General features: G+C 57.5%; 1 protein-coding gene and 1 non-coding gene across 2 annotated transcripts; both read right to left on the reverse strand.

Moving 5' to 3' along the window:
* Positions 1-983: 983 nt before the first annotated feature.
* On the reverse strand, positions 984-16,969 carry Prrc2a (proline rich coiled-coil 2A). Its single transcript, XM_005086805.4, is given in 32 exon segments — positions 984-1,204; positions 1,206-1,310; positions 1,408-1,498; positions 1,593-1,687; positions 1,830-2,042; positions 2,129-2,227; positions 2,305-2,515; positions 2,638-2,720; positions 4,180-4,347; positions 4,921-4,992; positions 5,111-5,251; positions 5,352-5,585; positions 5,853-5,938; positions 6,041-6,170; positions 6,356-6,486; positions 6,688-6,959; positions 7,259-9,106; positions 9,240-9,450; positions 9,634-9,928; positions 10,120-10,310; positions 10,666-11,140; positions 11,485-11,695; positions 11,790-11,880; positions 12,176-12,318; positions 12,473-12,552; positions 13,092-13,243; positions 13,387-13,530; positions 13,715-13,787; positions 13,867-13,966; positions 14,184-14,361; positions 14,845-15,019; positions 16,834-16,969. Coding segments are annotated over 31 exon segments (6,471 nt in total). The 5' UTR covers positions 14,957-15,019; positions 16,834-16,969; the 3' UTR covers positions 984-1,168.
* On the reverse strand, positions 14,546-14,676 carry LOC121134417. Its single transcript, XR_005871490.1, has one exon. It is a non-coding gene; the product is annotated as a small nucleolar RNA SNORA38 (small nucleolar RNA).
* Positions 16,970-17,321: the final 352 nt, after the last annotated feature.

A 17,321-nucleotide genomic window follows, 5' to 3' on the forward strand; every position in this document is an offset into this window, starting at 1 on the left:
TTGGTCCCCATAAACTCATGGGAAGTGACAATACTAGACGTGGCTTTCGTGGAGAAAGTGTTTTACTGTGAGATCCCTTTTGCTGAACCTAAGCTTAATGTGCTGACACACAGTAAGGGAAGCCATCAAACCAGAAAGCTTATTATGAAAATGTGTTTCAATAACCCGGCCATGTTCCAGCCCTAGCAAGCAGTGAAGCTTGGGAGCCTCAGCCACATGGTTCTGACTTTTAGAGTCAGGGTACAAGGTGCAAGAAGCCAGTAAGAGTCACAAACAGCCCATTCCCACTCTTAAGGAGTCTGCAAGTGGCCAGGGCTACACGACTGTTAACATGTGCGGTGTGCCCAAGGCTCCCTGGTTGTCAGTGTGAGGAGCGCTGCAGCCAGGTTATAGAACACAGGGATTCTAAAGAGGGGCAGGGTGGCATACAGAAGCCAATGTGTCAGGGACATCTTTGCATGGAGGCTCAGAGGGTGTCAGGTTGAAGCTCGGGCCTCAGTATTGGATACCTGCTGAGGAAGTCACTAGCAGAGTGGAGCCCGCCCAAGAGAAAGAAGCTGCCCCCACAGGCTCAGAGGGAGTCGCATTAGGTATGGCCTTGTTGGAGGTAGTTAGTGTGCTGAGATTTCAGACGCTCAAGCCCAGTGGGCTGCTCATCCTTCTGCCTGCAGATCGGGATGCAGAGCTCTCAGCTCCCTCTCCAGCACTGCGTCAGCCTGTACGCCACCGTTTTCAGCCATGCTGCCAGTGGACTGAACTCTGAACCTGTGACCCAGCCCCCATTACATGCTTGCCTTTGTGAGAGTCGCATGGTTACAGCAACAGAAACCCTAAGACAGGGACATACTGACCCCCACTGGTACACGCAGATTTCCTTATTTGGGCCCAGCTAAAGTCCCTAATTCTGGAACCCTGAAGTGCATAGTTCTTACTGAATCTACTGGGTATACACGGTAAAACATCACAGCTAACTAAACCCCAAATGACTTCCCCCCCCTTTTTTTAATTCTTTTATTCTTTTTTAACAAACGGCCCCAGGGATGGGAGACCAGGGGAAGAGAAGAGGGGAAGTGAGCTCCAGACCCACAACCCCTCCCCACCCACCCCTCCCCCTTATATATTTATAATCTATATACAAGCCCCGGGGTGGGGGTCAAGGGGAACTCCCTCAGCGGGGTGGGGGCAATCCAGGCTCCTTGTCCCCCCCGGGACCCAGGGTCCTCTGCTCTTCGGGAAGGCCCCTCTCGAGAAGGTGGTCCTGTCCGCTCCCAAGGCTTCGGCACCCAGCGCAGGGCATCAGGTGGGGAGCCCTAAGGATGCATACATGTAGAAGAGTAAGTCAGCAACCCTTCAGGAGTTCAGGATGGAACCTAGGCTAAGGCTGGGGTCACAGGGTTTCTCCTTCACCTGTTGGTAGAGGTCGATGCGCTGAGTTCGGAATACTCCGCTGTAAGTGGAAGGGGGAGCCTTGAGACGGGACCCGAGACCAGAGAAGGGCCTAAGGGAAGAAATTTGGTCAAGGCAAGCCCCAAGACTGTCCTGGTTTCAAAGAAAATGCCTGAAGATGGAGTCTACACCCCATTCCTGTTTACCTTCCAGTTGGGGGAGTCCGAGATGACCCAGGACCACCAAGGTTGCTGCTCAGCTTTCGATAATCCTGGAAAGGCTTTAGTTCTACTGGGTGCAGCTGAAGATAGAAATAATTCACCTATGAGCACCCTGTCTGAATCCTCCCACCTTTCTATCATCTAAGACCCATTCGACGTGAAACGCGGAACCCTCCCACCTAAAGGGGCCTCACTTCTCAGGCGCTGTACCTAACCCCTTACCTCTGCTCGCCCCAGGCTAGGGGGGAAGGGTCTGGCAGATGAAGGCAAGACCCGAGTAGCAGGAGCAGGTGGGGGCCGCACAGCCAGGCTTGGGGGCTGCAGAGCAGGACCCACAGGTAACAGAGAAAGCGGGGGTGGAGCAGGAGGTGGCGCTGGTGGCAGGGAGCCAAAGTTCACCACCGGCAGCTGTGAGTCTACCACAGGTAGAAGCATCTACAAGAAATCCAGTGAGTCCACTAGGGCAGGAAAGCATTTGGGAAAATCCAAACTCAGACAGAGGCAGGAGGAGACCAAGATACCTGCTGGGCAGGGGCTCCTGAAGGAAGGAAGCCACTTTGACCACCAGGCTGTAGAGGATTAGAGTAAAAATCTGACGGGGACGGCAGATCCTGGCGTACCTGCTGGCAAGTGGGAAAAGGTCAGCTCCCGGGAGGGCAGGGCCCCACGAGCACCCTTCCCACGGCCCACCACGCACCTGCAGCAAGGCTGGGTCAGGCAAAGGGCTGGGGCAGAAGGCTGCAGAGTAGAGGAAGGACGGTGGAGGGTACAGAACCCCCCCAGCAGGCAACTTCCCCAGCTCTGTGGCTTGCAGTGCCGACAAGTCCAGAAACTGGCCCTTGAGAGCTACCCCAGAGAGCAGCGCCGAGGGAGGAGCTGGACCTGGGGGTAGATACAGGGGCTGTGACCTGAAAAGAAGTTAAGGAGATGTTACTCTTAGTTTGAGTGACGCCTTACTCTATTCTTCCGTACCCTCCCTGCTGCCATCTATCCACATTCCCTTCGGGGGTCTACAAGCATCGGGTTTTACCTGTACTGGTGCAATGATGGGGTCCCAGGACGGAAGCCTCCACCGTTGGGATGTAACTGAGAGTCCATGGCGCCCCCAGAGACCTGCTGGAGGACAGCAAGGTGAGAGCGTTCTAGTGACTTTGAGAGACACACAAGGCAACACACCACTACACTGTTGTCCCAGGAGAAGCTAACCAAGGGGAAGAGGACCCACTGAAGGTGGGCAGCACCACCCTGTAGGCGCAGGGCCCCACAGAACAAGACTGAGTAACAGTGGAGCCTGGTGGCCTCTGTCCCTGGGAAGGCTGATGGCACAGAGGACACCACCAAGTTCAAGGTCAGCTTACACTGCACAGTAAACTGAAGGGCAGTTCAGATAACGTGGCCAGACTGAGTCAAGGGCATGGGGGGGGGCAGCTGGAAAGCTGGCTCAACTGTTAACAACAGGCGCCACGCCCATCTCAACTCAACTCTAGGGAGATCGGACACTCCGGCCTCTGTGCACACCTGCAATCATGTGCACATACAAAATTAAAACAAAGCTTAAAAAAAGGCTAGAGAAGCCGGGCGGTGGTGGCGCACGCCTTTAATCCCAGCATCGGGAGGCAGAGGCAGGCGGATCTCTGTGAGTTCGAGGCCAGACTGGACCGACAGCCTCCAAAACAGAGAAACCCTGTCTCGTAAAACCAAAAAAGAAAAAAAAGGAAAAAAAAAAAAAAAAAAAAAAAGGCTAGAGAAATCACTCAGTGGTTAAGCACACTGGTGGCAAGACCCAGTGCATCCTTAGTAGCCACACCTGGAACTCCGTCCCAAGAGGATGCAAGGCTGCCTTCTGCCTCTGGGCACCGCACACACATGGTGCAGGCACGCGCAGACACACACCCGTGCGTGTTTTAAAAGGAAACAAAACACTCTCTTTTTCCTGAAACGAGGTTTCTCTATATAGCTCTGGCTGTCCTGGAGCTCACTCTTGTAGACCCTCCTGCCTCTGCCCTCCCTGGGGCTGGGGTTAAAGGTGTGTGCTACCACTACCCAGCAAGATAAAGAAATCACCCAGCCACCATGCTCCTTCCTACCATGAAGAACTTCAAAACCACAGGTTCTTCTCAGGTATTTTGTCAGAGCAATGGGAACATGCTATCAAAAGCAAAAACTCAACGAAAAGCCTCACCCATCCACCCACTCACTGCAGGAAATGGAAAAATGGACACAACCGACTCGAGGACAAAAGAGACGGCTCAGCCGGCAAAGGCACTCGCTGCTGACACTTGGTAGCCTGGAACCCAACCTCATAGAGTTGGAGGCAGGACTACAGAGTTGTCCTGACCTCTGCTTGTAGGTCTAGCACATGCCTTGGCACGCGGGCACACACACACGCACACACACAATTTCCTAGGTATGCTGGTAGGGGGCATCTTTAATCACAGCACCTGGCAGTAGAGGCAGGGGAGCATCGAAGTTTGAGACCATCCTGGTCTACATAAGGAGTTCAGGCCGCTTCAAAAGCAGGAAAAGAAAAAGGAGAAGTAGGAAGGGGACAAATGATGAGAATGGGGCTTACTTGGGAACTGGGAGGCCCAGGACTGCCATAGAAGACCTCAGGGTACAGGCGCTGACCTGAAGGGTTGGGCTCTGGACCACAGTGCCCAGAACCCAGGCTCTTGGGTTGTGGCTCAGCTGGAGCAGACGCGTTGGGAAGCAGCTCCCAGTCTCTGGGTATGGGGACGGCCTGGCCAAAAGAAGCTTTGTCAAGAAGGAACCCTTACAGCACTCTAGACCAGCAGTTCTCAACCTGTGGGCTGTGATCCCTGTGAGGTTAAATAACCCTTTCACAGGGCTCCCATACCGAGTATTACATTGTGATTTTAAAGTTTTATCATGTACAGTGTTCTGCCTGCATGTATCCCTGCAGGCCAGAAGAGGGCACCAGATCCCATTACAGATGGCTGTGAGCCACCATGTGGGTGCTGGGAACTGAACTCAGGACCCTGAAGAGCAGCCGGCGCTCTTCACCGCTGGGTCAGGTCTCCAGTCCCTCCCTCCCACATGACAATTCTTAACAACAGCACAGTCACAGCTGCAAAGCAGCACCAGGCATAACCGCATGGTTGGGGTCTCCACGCTACGGGGGCTGTGTTAAAGGCTGCAGCACCAGGCATAACCGCATGGTTGGGGCCTCCACGCTATGGGGGCTGTGTTAAAGGCTGCAGCACCAGGAGGCAGGGCTGGGAACCACTGCACCACACACGCACTCATTTATCTTCATCAAGATTCACAGCCCCCCCAAAGCCATACTACCTACCTCTGTGACTGACGCCGTCAAGTCTTTCTCTCCTTTTAAAGTGTCTCCTACCACTAGGCACAAGTCTGAGTCCTGTAACGTTGGGGGGGGGGGGGAGGTGATTGTCCCACAATTCAAACTTCCGTCCATCCCACTTGTCATCACTCTCCGTACCCAACCCAGAATATGTCCAAGTTCAGCCCATTCAGACCTTGTTGGTAGTGCCAAACTCAACTTGAGAGCCAGGTCGGTGGGATGGCCGGAGGGGGCCTGGCTCTGGGCCCCGGTCTGTGCGCTGTGATCTTTCTGTGCCTATGGGGCCAGGGGGGAGAGGCTGCTCCCGGGGCAGCTCCTACATTGGCAAAAACAAAGTATAGTTGGTGAGTGACAGAGAAACAAACCGAGAAATCCCACGCCACACCGGCAAAGAGAGAGGCAAGTAAGTCTTCTACCTCTCTGTCCCCATCATGGGCAGCAGGTGGCCGTCTCCTAGGAGGTTCAGAGGGTTCAGAGCCAGATGCAGCCTCACCAGGAACAGCATTCAGGGGTGAGGGCCCTCCAGGCCGCTTGGGGGGTCCCTCTGCTGACCCCTTTAGTCCTCCATCAGGGGAACTTCGCTGGCTGCAGGGACCTGATGACACCTGAGAATCTCCACTCAGGTCCACCCCGCTGTCAGACTGACTCATCTGAGGAATGGAGGGAGCTAAGTTAGAGCAGAAACACCAACCCAACAGGCGTGCACACGACTGAGGGGAGGAGCCCGGGACAGATGAGAAGATGAACAATGAGAGGGGCAGTGGTGGTGGCGCACGCCTTTAATCCCAGCATCGGGAGGCAGAGGCAGGCGGATCTCTGTGAGTTCGAGGCCAGCCTGGTCTACAGAGCGAGTTCCAGGACAGCCTCCAAAGCTGTCTCGAAAAACCACCCTGCCACCCTTCCCAATGCCTACTCACCTCTGTGCCTGCCACATCCTCGAAGGGACTCAGGGGCTCCATCCAGGGCTCTATGGAGCCAGGCTGGTAACTCTTTCGGCTTGTGGCTGCAGAGCACACAGCAAGCATGAGCCAGGCCATGAGAAGACAGACAGACCGAACGGGGCCACTCACACCCGTCCCACCCCAGCCCCCCCAGCTTTACTCACCATTATGTAAACGGTTCCAGATGTGGGGAGTCAGGGCCTCTGCCTCTGAATCTCTGGATTCTCCCTGAGGGCCTGGGACCTCAGGCTTAGAGCCTAAGAATCCAGAGCTGTGAGAAGCTGGCACAGGTTCCTAAGGGGAGAAACCCAGAGGGGAAACGCAAATGAGCTGGGGCAGCCTGAAGTGAGGGGCAGCAGAGAGAGACACAGTGGGAGACAAGCGGTGACTGACACGGAGAATCCGAGCAAGAGCTCGCCACAGAAGGCAGCAGAGAATACAGAGAGCAAAGAGGCCCACCCTCCAGCCCCACCCCTCACCTCCTGCAGCAGCTCCGGTTTTCGGGGAGGCCGCTCCCGTCGTTTCTGGGGGAGGGGATTAACCCCAGCAGAGTCCCGGGGAGTCACGCCCACCCCCCTCACCATCGGCCCTGGCTCCTCGAAGTGGGGGTCTGGGGAAAAGGGGAGAACCGTCAGCATCCACCTCAGTCGAGCCCTGGCCATAGCTTGCTCTCCCAACTCCACCCTCCAGTCCTTCCAGCTATGCTCACCGCTGAACCCACAACAGCGCCCCCAACCCAAACTTCTGCTCCCCACCCCAGCACCTAACCTTCGGGGAGGCAGTCATTCCCACCTGCTTGCCTCCAGCTTACCAGAACTGTTGACGACGTTGCTGGCCCTCTGGGGGTCATAACGGGTTGGGGGCCGAGGGGACGAGCCCTGAGGGGCTTGGGGAGGCCCAGGCTTAGGCCTCGGGTGCCCCCCTGGTGCAGTTACACTTCCTTGACGGCTGCTAAGTTGGGCCAGAGCCTGTTGGATACCAGCAGGGTTGCTGTGGATAACTTGGTCGAGGCGGAAGACAGCAGAACTGCTGGGGGGCGGCGGTGGCAGAGGAAGCCCCGGGGGCCGCTCCTCGGGAGGACGGCTGGAGAAAGCAGAGCATCAGCTCCAGGGCTCACTAACTCTTACTGTCCCTGAGTCAAGCATCTGTTTTCTAGCTTCTCCACTGATACCCTGTCCTCTCCCGGTAAAACCCTTTCCAAGTTTTCTATTTACAAAGCGACACGGAAATAAACTAGAGCAGGAAAACATGCATGGGGATTGCCAACTCTTTCGATTAACTGCCCTTAGCAAGGCGAAGAGACATCCATCCACAGGCCTCCAACTCCCGGGTACCCATGCTCACCCCTCACCCTAACACACTAACAATCTGCCCTTACGCACCTTCGGTTCTTAGGAGAGGGCCAGCTCCTCTTATCCCCTCGTCCTGGGCCGGGCCGTCCACCAGGGCCTGAGCCGCTACCTCCGCTACTGCCACCACCGCCAGTCTTGCCCCCAGGGCCCGGGCGGCGGTTTTGACGATCCATGCCTGGCCGCTGACTTGAGAAGCTCCGCTTGCTCAAATCCTTGGCTCGCTGGCTCAGCTCTCCCCGAGACATGGTTGAGATGCCTGGTCCAGACCCACCCGCACTGCCCCCAGGAGCTCCCACAGGGTTAGAGGTCATAAGTGCTGCAGGGGGGGTCTCCTTGTCACCCCGGCGCTCGCTGGCAAAGTCGCTGCTCTCTGACGCAGTCTCCCACTCCTCATTGGCTTGGTCGGAGTTCTGGTTTGACAGATCAGGGGACTTAGCAGCTGTGCGGCGAGGGGGCGGGGCGGCAGTGGTGGCTGCCAGAGTCTCCTCGGGTCCAGGGGCGGGGACTGGGAGGGCCAGGGAGGGGGGCTTGACATCGGCTCCCCTCGCGGCGTTTTCACGTTCTTGTTTCAGCCTCCGGAAACGAGGGGGTTTATCCTGCTGCTGAGCTCTGCCATGTCGCCTCCGTCGGGGTCGCTCCCCATCTTCCATGCCTACACCCATGTTGCCGCCTCGGGACATGGGGGACAGAGGCCCCGAGATCAGCTTCTCCTTCAAAGGCTCCTTACTCGGGGGCAAAGGACCCGGTGGAGGCTTCTTTGGAACCAGGGACTTGGCTGGAGGACTCCAGCCTGCGCAAACAGGCGGCGGGGGCCGCCCCCCACCTCGGCCACGGCGCGATGGCACTCCTCTGGGGGTGAAGACCCGGCCACCCCGGGCAGTGGAGAACCGGGCTGGAGCTGGTGACGGGGGAGCTCCTGGTGGCGGTGGGGCAAGGGGGGGCTGAGCGAGCACGCCCTCCTTGGGTGGGGGGGCTTCCTTGTCAGAGGGGGCCAGGTCGCTCTCATGGGTCTCACTGCCTGTTTCAGAGCCACGCTGGCGGCGTCTCTTAGGGATCTCTTCATACTCTGAACCCTCACTCCGGGTCTCACTGGCAGTGCGGCCTCGGGGGGCAGACGGGTGGTTTGGCCCCCCTGCACCACCACCACGCCCGTCGTCTCCTCGGAATTCCCTGTAACTTCGGAATTCTCGGCTCCGGGCTCCCCGGCCCCGGCCCCCATAGGTCCCCCGAAAGCCCCTTCCTCTGGCAAAATACTCGCCTCGGCCCCGACCCCGGCAAGATGCAGGGCCTAGTCTTTCATAGGAGTAGTCCCTCCGGAGCCTAGGTGCCGGAGAGAGATTCCCACCCGGTGGGGTTTCCTTGGGGCCCACCTTCCCCTTGGCTGTCTTGAGTGGATCTGCCTTTGGAACCTTGGGGGTTTCATCCCCCTGCTCTAGGGGCTTAGGAGGCATCTCGTCGACTTTCACGGGTTGCGGTGCTTTCTTTATAGGCCCAGCTCGGCGAGGAGGGACGCCTGGCTCCTCTGGAGGGATTCCCCGGCGGCAGCTGCCTGGGCGAGGGCCCCAGCGAGTCTCGGTACGATTTTCTCTGCGTGGTGGCTGCGGGCCTTGGCCTTGGCCTCCACGGGCAGGCTTTCTGCCTGCTTCCGGTCCCGACACCTGGGGCGGTTCCTCCTTGGGGGCTTCCTTCTTGGGTGGTGGGGCTTGTATCTTGGCAGCCTCATCATTGCCTGGGGGCCAGGGTAGTGGGCGGGGTCCTGGGGGAGCTGGCTCCTCCAGAGGGAAGCGGGAGACTGGGGGCCCAGGAGCTCCATTCTCAGGGAAACCTGGGTAATTAGCCAGGTAAGGTGGGGGCGGAGGTACTGGAGGAGTCTCGCTCCTGAAGAGAAACACAAGTTTGTCAGGATGAGGGTGAGCGCACTCGGTGCTTCCCCACCTAAACACCCTTCCATGGGATCCCATCACCTGGATGACCACACTCAGCCCCGCACCGCCCCTCCCCAGCAACTCACCTCATACTCTTGTCGTCCTCATCTGCTGCCTGGCGCAGAGGTGAGGTGAGAGGGCGAGGGTCAGTGGGCGTGGTGGTAAAAACGTCTCCTACCCAGGCCAACTTGGGGTCCACTGGTGGAGTGCCCCGTTCCCGTAATAGAGGTGGTGCGTGGCGTTCAAATGGCTCTGAGCTTGAGCCCCCACTGTCGGAACGTTCCCGGGGAACCAGACCTAAGAAAACAAGGATGCTACCATGTCACAGGCCCAGCAGACAGCATGTGCACCTGTTCTAGACACTTTTCCTGAGTGACGACAGCCCACGGTCCACGCCTCCCTGAGCCTGCTCCCTCCCACAAGACTCGCCCCGGCTATCTGTCATACAGACCAGTGTCCCACCACTCCTTGGATCCTTACCAGAGGGATGCACCCCAGGAGGGTAGAAGTCCAGAGGGGGACGGCCCTGGAGGAGCCGAGGGTCCACGTATGGAGGGATCATCATCCAGCGGGGGTCAAAGTTCATTGGAGGCATTGGTGGGGGCCGGCCCAGAGCGCCTGGGTACAGGGCTTTGGGGGGTGGGGGTGGTGCCTGTGGGGCAGGGACAGTTCCCAGGGTCACAGGCTGTGGTGGTGACGGGGGCACTGGGGCAGGAGGGGCAGGGCCTTGCTGCTGCTGCTGCCACTGCTGCTGCTGCTGCTTCAGGAGCTGCTCCTGTCAGAACAACACAGGATGGACAAGGTTACCACAGCTTACACCAAAGGCATCACAGAGAAAGTCGCGGCCGTGACAACATGGAGTAGCTGGATGGCGGTCGGTCACACAATGAGAAGGTGAACACAGGCCTGCAGGTCTCCAGAGGCGGGGAAGACACAAACAGCCAGAGGACAAGAACCTGACCTTACCTGCTGCTGCCTCTGGAAGCGAGGTGGCAAAGACTTCTGGTATTTGGGGTAGCCCAAGCCCTGGCTGGGAGGCTGGCGGGTAGGACCAACCCCTTCACCCTTGGGCTCAGCCTTTGGGGCTGGGGGTGTGGCAGGTGGAGGGGCCTCTTCTGGTGGCTCAGGACCCTCTTTTGAAGGCAGCTGGGGTCCCACTGCATGGAAGAATAGACTGACTTGGTCCATCAAAACAGTCCAAGTATCCCAGAAACTCTAACCCCCCTAAAGGTTTCAACCAAGCCTCAACTATATTAATGCCCACCCAGGAAAACACCTCAAGGCCTCAAGTACTCCTGTGACACCACCAGAAAACACAAACAACTCTGATCCACTTTAGGTGCTGCAAAATGGTTTTTGATCCTCCTCCAGACTTCCCGACACAGAACCCTCTTTCCCTGCTTCTCATAATTCACGCAATAAAACTCTCTTTCCAGTGAGATCCACCATTCCTATCCAGTTCCCCACAAGGCAGGCCCCTAGGAGAGCCCACCCCTACCCCTTTCTCCATACCTGGGCTGGCCTCCAAGCTGCCACTGCTGGTGCTGCTGGCAGCGCCACCTCCACTGGCCAGAGTGGGAGCTGCACCCACACCTGGACTGGGGGCGGGCTGCACAGGAGGGGCTTGTGCTGGCTCTTCAGGCTCTCTCTCTGGGGCTGGGGCTGGGGCTGGCGGCAGAGCTGGAGGAGCAGGGAGCTCTTTGGGGACGGCAGGCGGCGGAGCTGGAGCAGGGGGGACCACAGGTGGGGCCGCAGGCTCTGCTTTGAGCCGCTTGTCAGGGGCCCCAAACTTCTCATCAAGCCGCTTGAGTTTCTCGGCACACGCGGCCCGGCGCTCCTCCTGCATGCGTCGCTCTTCCTCTTCTCGTCGCCTTCGGGCCCGTTCCACTGCCAGGGAGATCTCCGAGGAGGACTGTTTCCGACGCTGCCGCCAGGCTTCATCCTCATCTTCAGGTGCTGCGGGCTTGCAGGGAGGACCCCCACGGTCCTGGCAATGGGCAGACCCATCAGGCCAGGCCTGTCAGTCACCACAGCTGCCACCTTCACCACCAACCAACTCCTCAACCAACAGAAGAACCGCACCTCTAAGTTACTGGTCTCTTTGGGTGGAGACAAATTCCTCGCCCTTCTTCATCTCTGTTCCCATGGCGACCTAAACATGTGGCCTTTCCTTCCCATCATCCCTTCTCCCCAAATGCCCCAGGAGCAGAGTTCCAAGCTCTCTGAGATGCTACATAGCCCTCCTCTAGTTTCTTATTACCGCTTATGATGTAATTATTCAGCTGATGGCTCCCACAACCCACCCTCTCAGCCCTCACTGTAGATACTCACTGGGTAGTCCCCAGGGGGCCCCCAGTTCCCCACGGGTCCCCGGTGAGGTGGAGGTGGGGGAGGTTTTGGGGTGGCAGGAGCCGGCTCCGTCTCTGGAGGCCGAGAGTTCTCTATCCAGGCTGTCTTGGGAGGGGGCGGTTGGCTGCCAGGGGACGTGACCTCTTTCCCATCTGCTTCAGGCTCCTCAGCAGCAGGTGACTGGGAGTCCTTGCTGTGGGCGGATGACAATGTATTAAACTCAAGTGTAACCAGCCCTTTACACACAAAAACAGAGCCCCCTTCTGTCCTCTGGTGCCCTAACTCACTGGCCCTCAGCTCCCTCCTCATCAGAGTCTCGCCCATCTTCCTCATCACTGAACTTGAGCTTTTCAGTGTAGTCCACCTCCTCATGGGCCCCTGAGGGAAAGAAAATGGACAGTAAGTAAACTAAGCAGTCGGCTCTCCAATCTCACATCTTTCCCCAACAAAGCCAACAGCCTAGAACTATAAAAACAAAACCGTTCAAAGCTAACTACCCCCACCCCATCCACTCCCACCCAAGTCCTGTCACCCTCGTCTCGCCCAGTGCTCTGGAGCGCGCGCATGCGCGGGTTTGCTCATGCCATGCACCCGTACCCTTCACATCTGCCCCTCTCATGACTCATCATTTCCTCGTCAGTTTAATCTTCAAGATCCACATCTCCAAATTTACCTGCCCAACCATCATCATTTTCCTGGTCCAATTGGTCAAATTCTTTGAGATTATCCTCTTTAAGAATAGAAGGCCGACCCACAGGCTCTACAAGGCGCATTGGCGGCCCTGAGCCCCGGGGGCCCGCCACACGGGGAAAACGACTGTGTATGGGAAGAAAAACAAAAAGAGGGGGAGCAATATTAAATACAGCACAGTAGAATCCCATACAAAGCTGAACCTCCTGGGTAGAAAACACACCTTCCCAAGCAGCCTCACACTGTCCCCAGGAACAAACCCAGAAATCTGACAGCTTACCTGGGCCCATCTGGAGTCGGGTATCGATAAGGCCCCTGGGGTCCGTAGGGCGGAGGGAATGGGAGATATGGGGGATACATCTGCAGAAAGGCCCAACAATGGCTGCTAAGAGGGATAAACAGCCGGCCAGCCCTTTAAACATGCTACCCTCCCATCCCCATTTCTCTGCTAAGAGGGATAAACAGCCAGCCAGCCCTTTAAACATGCTATCCTCCCGTCCCCATTTCTCTGGGGGCTACTTTTTTTTTTCTCTGAGACAGGGTTTCTCTGTAGCCTTGGCTGTCCAAGAATTCATTCTGTAGACCAGGCTGGCCTTGAACTCACAGAGATCCACCTCTATCTTCCTCCCGAGTGCTGGGATTAAAGGTGTGTTCCACCACTCCCCCCCCCAACCATTACACTGGGGTCTACTTTCCAACTGTGTCCTCCAAAAACTAAGTCCTGACTCACCGCCCCCAACAGTTTATAGCCCTGGCTGTCCTGGAACTCATCTGTAGACCAGGCTAGCCTTGAACTTCACCTCCCAAGTATGCATTAGCCACCAATACTTTGCCTAAACCCTGACTCTTTTACCACTCTGCCTTTAGTGAAACCACTCCAAGACTGGACACAAACTCACAAAGGGCGGCATCATTCCGCGGTAGGGAGGGAACTGGGGTGGGCCTGAAGGCTGCAGCCCACCCCGGGGATCATGACCAGGATGAAGTTTGGAGTCCGGGCCCTCCAGTTCATCAGGGCCACGCCCACCTCCGTCCCTCCAAGTTGTAGAATCTGTATTTTGAGAAATGCAGAGGGAAGAGATAATTCACTATCGATGGGGTAAGAGGATGAGTCACACAGCTTTCAGCTTGTCCAGGCAACAGGCACTATCCTGGTTACACGCAGCCACTCATTCACACAAGGAAGCCACTCACTTTGGGGGCGGAGGCTTGGTCCGGGCCCAGACGACTGTTCGGCAGACTCCCTTTCCTTGGCAGCCTTGTCCTGGTCGCCAGCCGCCTGCAGGGTCGGAAATTCCTCTCGAGAGAATCGCGACAGTAGGCTTGATGCCCTTCCACCTGTTAGAAGGAGGGCATGAATCAGACAGGAGCTCACTTCCTGAGCATGACATGAAGCGGGAGACGGAGACTTAGACAAAGACCAAAGATCTTCACTGAAGGTGCGCAGGGCTCCTGTCTCCCAAGTCTTGGGATTAAGGATGTGTGCCACCACTGGCCAGACCCCCAACACTCTTGAACTTACCATCTCCATGTGCTCCATGGGTGACGCTGGCTTGTGCCCAGGACTTTACCCCGCTTGGAACCGAAGGAGTGTTCTTGGGAAGCAAAAGTAACAAATGGTTATGAGGAGGAAAATGTCGCTTTTGCTCCAACCCCTCCAGGTTCTCCTAGTACCTCTGGGGCTGTTGGGGGTCGTTTCGGCTGGTTGGAGGCAGGCGTCTGTGAAGCCGGCAGTGGCTGCGATTCCGGCGGCTGAGCGGTTGAGGCATCGGAACTGGGGGAATAGTAGGATGGAAAGGTTATCAGGGTGTGAGAAGCCTCTGCCTTAGTTCTCCAAGTGGTCCAAAGTTGGAACTGACTATCACTATCATCTACAAACACTATGACAACGTAACTGTTATCATACAGGCTCTGCCTGGTTCTTATGTGTTTAGAACAGACCACGTCTGTCCTAACAGAGTCATCCTCCCAGGCTCCCCAGGCCCGTCTACCTCTTGGGGTCGGACTGCTCCTGCTTGCTTGCCCATCCTGTTCCGTCTTTCGGCACTAGTGAGACATTGGGGTCATTGCCTTTGTTCTCGGCTTTCAGGCTTGGAAGGTTGGCTGGGGGTGGCATACGCCGGGCAATGGCAACTTTTCCGAGACTCTGCAGGCCATGTCGAGGGGCAACTGAAGAAAAATGTGGAGAAAAAGTCAGAAATGCCTAACAGTCTCCCATCCATGGATCCCATCTAGACAAGTCTCAACATTCTACTACCTTTTCACTACAGATTTCTCTCAGAAGCCATCCCATTATGCAATAAGAACGTTTAAGCTCTCCTGACAAAGGTGACGTCTGCTGGAATCAGTGTTTCTCTGTGGGACTGTTGATCCAGAGCCTGCGAGGGGCAAGCTGGCCCCAGATCTTTGCAAATCCACATTTCTTTCCCTCCGATTCTTACGTGTCCAAGGACAAGGAACCAAAAACACGCCTTTGCAGGAGGATGACTGGAATTTTATTGACCAGAGCCCGGCACCCCCGCCCCAGCACTGAAGATGAAACCGGGAGGTGTCCATGGTTCCTCTGGTCTGTTTGCTGCCTCTGCTGAAGAAGCCTACACACCACACATGCTCAGTGTTCAAGCACTAACAACACGTTTGCAGGACCCTCACCAGCGGGTTTCTGGATCTCTAAGGATTTGCCCTTATACGTATCAAACAGGTTGAGCGAGGAATACTTCTTTCCATCCTTCCCCTTGGCAGTCGGCCCCGAGCGATCGGACATTGCGCTGGAAGCTCATTGAGTACGTTGGGTCCTGCAGGCACCTCCCCCAAAACAAGCCGGTGCCTGTGGATGACAGCAGGCGGTTCAGAGTCTGCCCCCTTCACAGACAAAAGCCTAGAAGCTCTCTTCATTCTCTTTAGGGACCAGACATGTGGCTCTGTAGCGTCTGTAAGTTACTACAGTCTCTTAAGCACCCACAGCCGTCCTTTCTCCCTGACGTATCCCTACAAAGCAAGCAAATAAAACACCAGTATCTTCCTGAAACAGACGCTCTGTCCTTTGTGCCACCTTAGAAAAGGCAGCAGTCTCTCTTGCTATCCCAAAAGTAGTCATCTTCCACTCCTCCAACAATCAGGACATAGGATAAAATTGGACAACCAGGTCCAAGCCCCAGAGAAAACCACGAGGTACACAACTCCATCGAGCGTGTAAGGGAACTTAGGACTGCCAACCTACTAGACACTAGCTCTGTAATCATGCCCCAGGGCCCGTGTCCCAGGTTCCATTCCCAGCAGCCTTAAGCCCCATCTGGGGAGGCCTGACAGAAGGTATGCTGGGAAGCGGAGGCTTCTTATGAGCTCGCTGTGCCAGACTGGGAGCTGGGGCCACAGGAAGCCCTACTAAACAACGGGGCCCTACACACTCCCGGGAACAAAACCCCTGTGCGCAGAACACGCCAGCCATTGCTTTACCTGCCCCCATCTTGGTTCTTGGAGACAGTTCCGCTCCTAGGAAAAACACCAGCGGACCCTGGTGTACACCATTTAAAACCGAGTGGAAACAAAGCATTGTGGAGCTAGCCTGAAAATACCCCGTTAACCATGGGCCCAAAGAGACCCGAAACCAGGACCAACTGCATTTTCTATCCTCGGAAACCTCTCCGCAAGCAGACAGGCCCTTTCCTTAACCACCCTGGGTCCCCAAACTCTCCATCTCAGCTCCTTCTGGAGCGACCAGGCGTTCATCTTTGGGTGGGGACAGCGTGAAGTCGAGATGGAAGGAAGAGGAGAGCGAGCATGCAGGTATAGGAGGAAGGCCAAACCCGGGGACGACAGAACTCTACCGTAAGCCGGGGACAAGGAGGACGGGGTGGGGGTGGGGGTGTTGCTCTACAGGCAGGTAAGGCGAGATGAAATCTACCGTGAAAAACTGGGGGGGGTAGAAAAATCGTAAACACACAAATTAGAGCTGATAATAATTAAAATAAAGAGACAGAGAAGAGAGAGAATCGGCGAGAAAGGAAGGAGGGACACACACTATATGGAAGTAAGAACGGCCGGGGGGCGGCGGGGGAGGGGGCCCAGTGTCAAGACAGCCAGCCAGGAAGGAAAAGGGGAGAGAGGAGGGGCCGCGGGGAAAACGAGAAAAGCCGAGGCTTTGGGGGGATGCAGGAAGCAGAGATGCTGCGTGGAAGCCGGGCTCCAGGATGCGAGTGACCGGGACGCAGAGACCGAGGGAGGAGGAGGAGGGGGAACCACTGCGCCGGGTGGCACGGGACGGGGTCCGGCAGTGCGAGGCGACCCTCGGAAGGGCGCACGTCTGCCTGCGGCCGGCGGAGGGGCCGCGGGGGACCGGGGCCGCGACGCGGGCAGGAAGTGCGGCCTGCAGCGGGGTGGCACGCCCGGAGGGGACGGCTGCCGGGCTGCGGTCGGGTTCCCCGCACGCACACACACACACACACCCGCGACCCCCTCCCCGGGCCCCCGCACAGCGGCCTGGGAGCGGCCGGCGCAGGCCGAGGGGGAGGGGCGGGCCGGCGGCAGGAGGACAAGATGGCGGCGGCTGATGGCAGCTTCTCCCCCGGCCCGGCGCCGCCGTCGCCGCCGCCGCCGCCCCGCGCCGGAAAGGGCGTCAGCACCCGGCTCGCCCAGACTCACCTGGCCGGGTGCGCGGAGGTCCGGGACCCGGGCTTAGAGGCTCCCCGGGGCGGATGGCGGCGGGGCGGGGGCGGATGGCGGCGGATGGCGCCGCGCTCGGCTCCTCCCGTCTCCCTCGCTCACTCCGCGGCTGGGCTCCGACTAACGGCCCATCCGGGCAACCGCCGCCCCCGGGAGCGCCCCCCTACCTCCCGCCTCCCTCCGCGGCTTGGGCACGCCCACCTTATTTGCATAGAGGGCGGGGCGGGCCCCCCACCTTCCTATCCGGCCCCCCCTCCGCGCTTCGGGGCTGCGGCCCCCCCCCACCTGCTTCTTTAAAAAAAATGAAATAAAATAAAATGAAGGCCGTGTGGTGAGTGTGAGTGTGTGCGCGGAGGCTATTTGCATAAAGGGGAGGGACTTACGGGCGCTAGGACGCCGGTTGGCTAGCGAGGCGCCCCCGGCGTCGGCAGTTGAGACGCGCAGACCGGGCGGAACGCCGGGCCGTT

The sequence above is a fragment of the Mesocricetus auratus genome, unplaced genomic scaffold, assembly GCF_017639785.1.
Source record: "Mesocricetus auratus isolate SY011 unplaced genomic scaffold, BCM_Maur_2.0 Super-Scaffold_100027, whole genome shotgun sequence".
Taxonomy (NCBI): domain Eukaryota; kingdom Metazoa; phylum Chordata; class Mammalia; order Rodentia; family Cricetidae; genus Mesocricetus; species Mesocricetus auratus.